The sequence below is a fragment of the Plectropomus leopardus genome, chromosome 4, assembly GCF_008729295.1.
Source record: "Plectropomus leopardus isolate mb chromosome 4, YSFRI_Pleo_2.0, whole genome shotgun sequence".
Taxonomy (NCBI): domain Eukaryota; kingdom Metazoa; phylum Chordata; class Actinopteri; order Perciformes; family Serranidae; genus Plectropomus; species Plectropomus leopardus.
Window position 1 is genome coordinate 4,599,034 of NC_056466.1, and position 8,378 is coordinate 4,607,411.

At 37.2% G+C, this 8,378-nt stretch overlaps 1 protein-coding gene and 1 long non-coding RNA gene across 2 annotated transcripts in view; one reads left to right on the forward strand and one right to left on the reverse strand.

Moving 5' to 3' along the window:
- The window catches only part of lpar2b (lysophosphatidic acid receptor 2b), a 27,545-nt gene extending 23,277 nt beyond the window's left edge, over positions 1-4,268 (forward strand). The window contains exon 5 of the mRNA XM_042484307.1: positions 78-4,268. Coding sequence (XP_042340241.1) covers positions 78-176 — 99 coding nt within the window. The 3' untranslated portion in view covers positions 177-4,268. The remainder of the gene's footprint in view (positions 1-77) is intronic.
- On the reverse strand, positions 4,090-6,484 carry LOC121941505. Its single transcript, XR_006105758.1, has 2 exons — positions 6,151-6,484; positions 4,090-4,770 (listed from the first exon to the last, which is right to left on the reverse strand). It is a non-coding gene; the product is annotated as an uncharacterized LOC121941505 (long non-coding RNA).
- Between the last annotated feature and the right edge of the window lie 1,894 nt (positions 6,485-8,378).

Consider the following 8,378-nt stretch of genomic DNA (forward strand, 5'->3'; position numbering starts at 1 on the left):
TCCCCTCCTTTATGGCTCTACCTCATTTCAACCCTCATCTCATATTCTGATCTGTCTTTCCACCTCTCTGTCTGTAGAACTATAAGTCTCGCATCGCCGAGCCGACAGAGAAGAGCAACGGGGCGCTTCTCATCCGGGACGACTCAGAGGACGTCCCTGCCTCTTCAGAAACCTGAAATTTACTCAAACAGTGATAAACTGTGAACACACTCAAGACATGCAGACACACACTTGATGCTGAAGTCTGCAGATCTGTGTATTCACACATAAACAAGCCTCAAGACCTGTTTTTCCTCAGCCAGCAGACTGTTGATTCGAGTAAAAAACTGCTTATTCTGAAGACAAAATGGATCTATAGCTCTGCTGCCAGCAGAGGACAGTCTGTATCTGCAGAGCAAAGAAGAATTGGTTAACTTCAAATTGTCCAACATGACGATAGATGGATCTTCTAATGTAACAGAAGCAAGTGGCTCATTTGCGCTCCATTGGTGACCATTAGCAGACACAAGGATGCAAACCCTCCACTACTGGGCCATTTAAACAACATGGTGGGACATCGGAGAGCTCGTTTCCTGTTGAGACACAAATGAGATCTGCCAGTTTTCCCCAAACAAACGAAGAAGCAGAAGAAGAAGCAGCACTGACGGCCACTGAACAGCTGGAACGTACCGGCAGTACATGGAAGAAATGACTGAAGATGTGGACAATCGCAAAGCAAAAATATGTACTCTGTAGAGTGCCTTTCATAAGACATGGATGCTGCCACAAATTGTTGAAGTCATATCCTCCCAGTGGATTCAAGCGCATGTGAGATTACGAGGTTCCCCCGAGTCAGACTAATGCAGTTTAAAACAACAGTCGTGCAGTTAATCCTTCAAAAGGGTTATAATTATTAGTTTTGGTTAAAACTGTTTTAAAGACCTCTTTGATTCTACTGTATGATCATTTGCAGTTTGTTGAAATGTACTGCTATTTACAAAGAGGTGTGTGTGCTATTTAACCTACTCTCATTCATGCAAATGCGGTGGACAGAATAATAGAAATGCCTGTTACTAAAATGCAATACAATTCTGTAGCACCACAAACTACATCATGCAAAATCATCATGTGGTTAAATCAACTCCTCTCTAAAACAGTTCAAACAAAAACTAATCATTATAACCTAAGAGGTAAGATTTGTTGCAGGACTGATTTACCTTTAGTTGGGTGTACCTAACAAACTGACAACTGAGTGAATATGGAATCACTGGAAATCTGATATTATCAGGTTTCAATTGTTCTTAAAGGGGAACTTTATTTTTTTAGCCCTATTTTATATTTTGAACATATTTTCCCCCTTTTTTGTTTTGTTTGTTTTTGTTTTTCTCTGATTTTTTTTAATGAAAATTATGCAAATCAAATGTATTCTCGTACCTTTCGCTGTCTGTTTTGTGCCCAAGTCTCGCCAAAGGAGAAGTCTTATTCTGAAATCTCACCAGTGGTGACTTGTTGCAGGAGGAAAATGATGTAAAAGCAAGTGAGAGTCAGAAAAAGAAGTGAGATAATAGTCTGTTATGTACAAAAAGTGCATTTTACTCTAATCTTAAAGATTTTCAGTGTCGTGGCTGAATATTTAGCTGATTTTAACAATGTGAAAAAGAGATTTCAGAATGAGACTTTTCCTTTAGCTGGATGGAAAACAGACCAAAACAAGTGAAAGGTATGGAAAAACATTTCATTTCTTTGTGGGGTCTTTTCCATTTTGGTATAAGACACTCATATTTAACAATCTGAGCCTGAAAATGTGTGGGGCTCTCCTGTCCTGGGTGGTTACATTGTAGCCTGTTTCACTGCTGCCAGTTGCCGCTCTCTGTCTCTCGATCATGGACCAATTTTTAAAAAACTTGCTGTTCCCTGGAGTCACTTAGACAAAAAAACAAGAAGATTCAACTGAGTCCAGGTTGACAAGAATGAAAGGTCCTGTTTTTGACATGATTTTCAGTCAAAAACCACTAAAGCTAATTAGGAAACCATAATGACTCTGGATGGGTTATACGTTTTTACTAATGGATTTGTTAATGTTTAATATATATTGATCAGCCACGGGATGTTATTAACAGCAACATCTGGGTTGCCAGGTTGTGAAAAATAGTTAACTTGCTCTGTGTTTTAACAAGCTCCTAATTAGTGGAGGAAAACCTCTCTTGTGGACCATTAGGTTGTTTGATGAGCTGCAGAGCATCCAGACCAAAATCCATTTATTAAAAACTTGATATTTACTGCAGCTGCTCAAAGATCCAACCACCTGTTTAAGTCCTGCTCAGGCACTGTCTTATTCTTAACTGTTAGTAAAAGGACTGCCATGAATGTAGCATTTATTTGATTATTTAATTTTATATTTGTGAACAACTTATTAAACTTGATGTAGTATTGCATTGAAATAACCCTCTGTCAGGGACTTGATATTCATGTGTTACCGATGATTTACTCTGACATTAGAAATTCTGGACCCTTTATTGGCTCACTTTTTGATTAGATATCAAGATTAATTAAAGAGTGCAACAAAAATAAATCTTAAAAATGATGCTAAAGAGGATAAACACCAACCAAATGGATTTTCCCCAACTTGGCAACTCATTAGTTAATCTTAATAATGACTTATTACTGATCTAAAATTAAATAAACCTTACTTAAAATTTCTAACCGTTTGCAAGTTTAAAAAGTGGCACCCAGTACCTTCTCTCCATTTGTTTGATAACAAATCAGAATCTTGGCGGGTGTATGATTATGGAAGTTAAGATTTGGTACGTTTAAAGTCTTAACCCATATTTTTACGTGTATGACACACATCAGATAATGTTTACCCTTCATAAATTGGAAGAGACTCATTGCATGTTATTACAGTCATTTTATTCTTAATTTTACCGTTTGTTTCTCATAAATATCATGAACATACTGACTTGTAATTTAATGGATATAATCCTGTTTGTTCTCTGATGCCATACCAGTTAAAACTGATTACTTTTTTTTTTTTTTTTTTTTTTGCAGTTGTGGATCGGCACTATAAGCTGTTTATTCCTCAAGGTTTTTTTTGTTTCTTTTTTTGTCTCTTTGCTGGAATGGCACACAATATTTTTTTGTAAATTGTTTGTGGTATAAGACTTTATTTAAGATGATGTTGTAGTTGTAGATATTATGTACAGTATTTAGTGAACTTAAACTTGCCATCAGAGGCAACACTTAAAAAATCATAATACCATAAAGGGAAATCTAGCTTTTATTTGTTGTTGGCCTGATCTGCAGAAATGTTTAGTTTTTTTAATGAACATTTTGGTCAAAGGGATAGTTTGGATTTTGTGTTTTTGTTTTTTAAAGTGGGGCTGTTTGGGGGATTTAGCCACAGTCTGTGTAGTAGATGTCAGTCGGCATGCTCCCAGTTTGGAGAAGCAGGCTGGAGTCCGACATGGCAGCAAAGCAATGTCCTGCTGTCGATGGGGGTCAGCAACAAAACATATTTTAGCTGCCTAAAAACAATCCCCCCTAAAAAATCAATATCAGTTTCAGTATTCAAGATACTGAGAGTAATTTCACCGCTTGACCTTTCCTACAGACATTTGCTCCAACAGGAAAAGATTTTTATGTTCTCAGTCCCGCACATACGCTCTCATCAAAGCCACCAGACTCCACTGACAGAAACACTAATTTGGCTCACTGAACACAGGAGCTTCTGGTCTACTGCTACTCTGATTAGTTAGTTCGGTTGTCTTATTGTGTGACTTTAGTGACTCCAAACTAACCCTTTTAAACACCAAAGTCACACAGTAACACACATAACTGATTGAGGCACAAGCCGACCAGGACTCCCATGTTCAGAGATATTAAATCACTGTTTTTCTCTACAGGAGTCTGGCTTTGAAAAGAGCGATTTAAAAGCTTAATTATTCCGTTGGAAATCACCATCAGACAGAAAGGTAAAGCAGTTCAAATACTCTAAAATTGGGGGTGTGTCAACTGACTGTAATACACTGTCTATAGATAAGTATCCCATACATCACCACTTAAAGGTGTGAATCCCTTTAAACACGACTGAGCAAACAAGACAAGTATGAGTGATGTAAAACTTTGGGGTAAGTTTATTACAGCTGATAGTAAATATCGAAAAAAAAACTGATAGCAAGCTGTTTGTGGGTGAAAGCTTTCCTGACGATAACGCTGTGTGTCATTCTCAGCCATGATAATCTGCCCTCGGTAACTGACAGTGACGTCATTAAAAGCTTTGAATACTTGTATCTCTCTGATCTTCCTGTGGCCTGTTTACTGGCAGCTCGTGTTTTGTCTTCCTGCCAAATTTAAGGCTCTTTCTCTCTAAATTGACTTTGGATCTCATTCAGCCTCTTTAAGACACTTTTGCTCAATTTTTCAGTCCACTTGTTTCGTTTCCTTCCTTTCACAGAGGGAGAGAAAGCCTCTTCTTAATCTGCTCTCCCAGCCTGCCTCCGTCCTTCTTTCCTGGTAAAACAGTCGACTCCTTCCTCGTGTTGCCAAGAGAGAATCTTTTCGACAACACAAAGTCTTTCTTGTCTGTCGACAGTGAGAATTTCCTCTGGGAACGCTTCCTCCGTTTCAGGTTATCCAGGTTCAGTTTATCCAGTGGCAGAGGGATCTTCTTCTTGCGTTTCTTACCGGGTAGCGCCCCCTTCAGCTGACGCCAGGACTGCTGCAGAGGCGACCTCTTTTTCTTCTGCCAGAAGAATTTTTTTTTGGAGGAGCAACCACCCATAGCCAGATAACCTGCAGGAGGAACAACATAATCAACCTGAGAGTAAAGATTATTTTAACAACAGAATTATTAATGCAAGGAAGGAGCACAAGGATCTCAATCATAGCAGGAGCTGGATACCCGAGTTAATAATTTATGTGGTTTGAGTTCAGTTTTATTCATAAAGCCCAACACAACAAACCACAGTTGACTCAGGGCTTCACAAAAAGCATCAGTTTGTCCCAGGACCCTCACAATGGACCCTTACCCCTTTTTTGTAGTTGTAGTTCATCATTTCAAAATGATTTATTTTAGGGTTAACAATTCCAATTTTTTGTCCAATACTGCAAATAAACCATTCAATTAAAGAAAAAACTGGAAATAACCAACTGAAGAAGTAAAAGGGAAACTCACTGCACATAAATTCAGACTGATCAATTTGCAAAGTCAATAATATCAATGCTGCAAATTCAGTGGAATTTTATTTTCAACATTAAGGGTTCAGTATGTATTCAACTGCTGCTGCTCTTCTTGCATTTAAATTTAAATTTCTTAGCTTCCACACAGAGAATTATTACTAGATTTTGTTCTAAACTAATATGTAAATGATGAAAAAAAACAAACAACCAACCTACTTTACTGCCACCAAAAGATGTACCTGTTAAATATGTATTTAAATATCCTTTATTTGGCCAGGTAGAAGTCTCACTGAGATTAAATAATCTTTTTAAAAAAGTGACCCGGCCAAGAGGTCACACAAACAGACAAAAACAACTGTCACATACCACAAATGAGTGAGCATAACCTCCAGTTAGATTGCAACACAAACAAACAAACAAGCAAAATAAAAAGTTTAACATGAGTGTACAATTTCCAAAAAATATTTCAGTGAAAATTTTAGAGGCAATCGCATAAACCAAGCGTGCTATTTTCTCAATGCTTTATACACAAAAGAAGATCACTGTATTACAAAAAACAAGTGTTTCCTTGCCTAGAGGGAGAAACAGGATTTATTCCTGAAAAACGAACTTAATTTGAGTTCCAGCTTGGAAGCAATTTTTTAATTTTTTTTTTTTTTTTTTTTTACAAAACTGCAATGCAATTGTGCCAACAGTGATGTACATACTATAGCAGCTACCAGTGAACATTAGCCTTAGAATAAAACTTAATTTTGTTAATTTTATCAATTTATATACAAACAGACATAATGCAGTGTGTCGGATTATTAGAAAGAGACAATTAATAAGAGATTAAAGAGAGACAAATCTGAATTTTAAAAGCAAATATAATAAGTTTGTATTAAGGAAAGAAGAAAATAGGGTTATGTAACATTAAACCTAACTGGTACTTTGAGTTAAAAGTTACTCTTCTTTACATTTCACATACACACACACAAAAATGTCCATACAGACCTTATGTCTTCTCTTCAGGACAAGATGTAGTGTTGCTCGGTTGCGTCCTCCGTCCTGTGTCCACAGAGAGTGAACCGGTTCTTACCTTTATCATCATTTACAGGATCTGATTGATCACCACTGTCTCTACACCTAAGCTAACTAAAATGAAATGTCAAAGTGTCAGGGACTTTTTAACATGTGACCATCAAACAGGAAGAGAACAAACCAGTTCTGTGACATTCTTGTGACTTACTGCTTAAACTCATTCAGGGACGCCCAGAAAGCTGTGCCTTAAAATGTCCATGAACTGTAGTCACTGTGTATGTCATGTATGAATCTGACGATTTCTTTCAAAGACTCCCCTCATCAGTCTGTTTAATATTTGTGTGTGTGTTAAATTCTCATTTATGTGGCAAAAACAGTGGAACTCTGTTAAGAACATGTGCTTCTTGTCTATAGAAGATGCAGGTTTCCTTCTGTGCAGTGACGTGGTTGGTCACTGTTGGTCCTTGTCCATTGTTAACTGTTTAGAACAGCCTGATAGACTATGTAACAAAGTTACACAAACCTAAAATAGCATCTTCTGTTTTTTTGCTGATTTGATTCTGTGTTAACTTCTCTCACAGTGCCCAGGAGCAATATGGCACTGCAGCATCGCTTTGAAAGAGTGACATTTAAAGACAGAATGAGAATGGACCTCATTGATCCAGAAGGTAACTCACTCACTCATTCATTAATTCACTCAAGGCATTGTAAGATGATCTGCACCTCCTTCCTCCTCCATCTCGTTAAATCAACATTACTCAGGGATACAAGCACTTTATTTGGACACCGTGCAGCAACCAAAGCAACTTCATGGACACAAAATTTAAACCAGACTCTCTGCTTTTAGATTGTGTACTTGCTCAAACCAAAATTTCTTCTTGTTTGTTTGTGGTTTTCTTTAATGAGTGCTGTGCTCAGCAGAGGTATAGACTGTGGTTTCTTGTTTGTTGCATGCCGCAAAGCCTCGAGATAGCAATAAAGTATAAATTGTTTCTTTTAGGTCAAATATTTTTTTACTATCTTGGTTAGGACTGCAGATAATGCTTTAATAGAAAGAAGGTTGTTTCTGAGTCGCTGTATTTTGCATCTGGACAAAAGAGAAAACTTTAGATCTGGATTTCTGCTGCTGATTGTGGACTTTTTGATGTCATTCTCTCTGGTGTGATCTTCATGATTTCCTGTGTCAGGGGTGTTTGTGGCTTGCACATGAAGACAGTCGAGACAATATCATCTGAAGAGGGGTTTTGCTGTCTCAGCTGGTTGATATCTGCAGCCTTCACCACTAGATATCACAAATTCCTACACAATTAAAAAAACTATGTTAGGCCAGTTTAAAATGTTTCTCAGAATAGACGTATGTTAAACTACATTTTGTGTCCTACTCTGACAGAAAAAAGAACCCTTCATATGTTGGGTGTAGTTTGCTTTTATAGTAAGCTATACGATCAGCCTTAATGAGATCACTTAAATAGGGTGTCTGTGGGTCCTTAAAAAGTCTTACAATCTCTTTGGTACAATTTTGTAAATATCAGGTTTTAAGAGACATTAAATAGTCTTAAATTTGAATTTGTGAGGTCTTAATTGACTCACACATTTTTTCTAATTTAATTTCATCCATCTTTTCATTTATTTTTGTCAAGTGAGTTGAGCTTTTCTGCATAAAAGTCCACATTTCATTCACATTGTTACAAATCTTGAATGACCATACACTACTTACCCTTTATACCTGCCTGCAATGCTTTAATAAGATTATTTGTACAAAACTAAGTCTTAAAATTGGTTAAAAGTTTCCTTGAAAAGTCCTTTGAAGCATCCTGTTGTTTTACATACTTAACCACCTGACTATGATGATACATGGAGGTTGTATTAATCCCTTTTTATTGGGTATAATTTGCAGTGAATCAAATACATTGAAATTAACCTTAATGCTGTCTCTTCAGAATCAACCTTTTTTTTCTTTTTTGCGCTTGGCAACACAAATACAGTGTTTTTACTGACTAGGTCACCTGGTTAAATTGAAGTCTGGGGGACAAAGTTTGTGCCTTGCTCAATGGCACCTCTATGTGGAAGAAGGGGACACTGACACGCAGCTTCCAGCCTAGAAAACTGCTCTCACAGACAAAAACGATGATGCTGTAATTCTGCAGAACATTTTTGGGCATATTACTGCTGCTGCTGCTGCATGTGTCGTGAATATATAA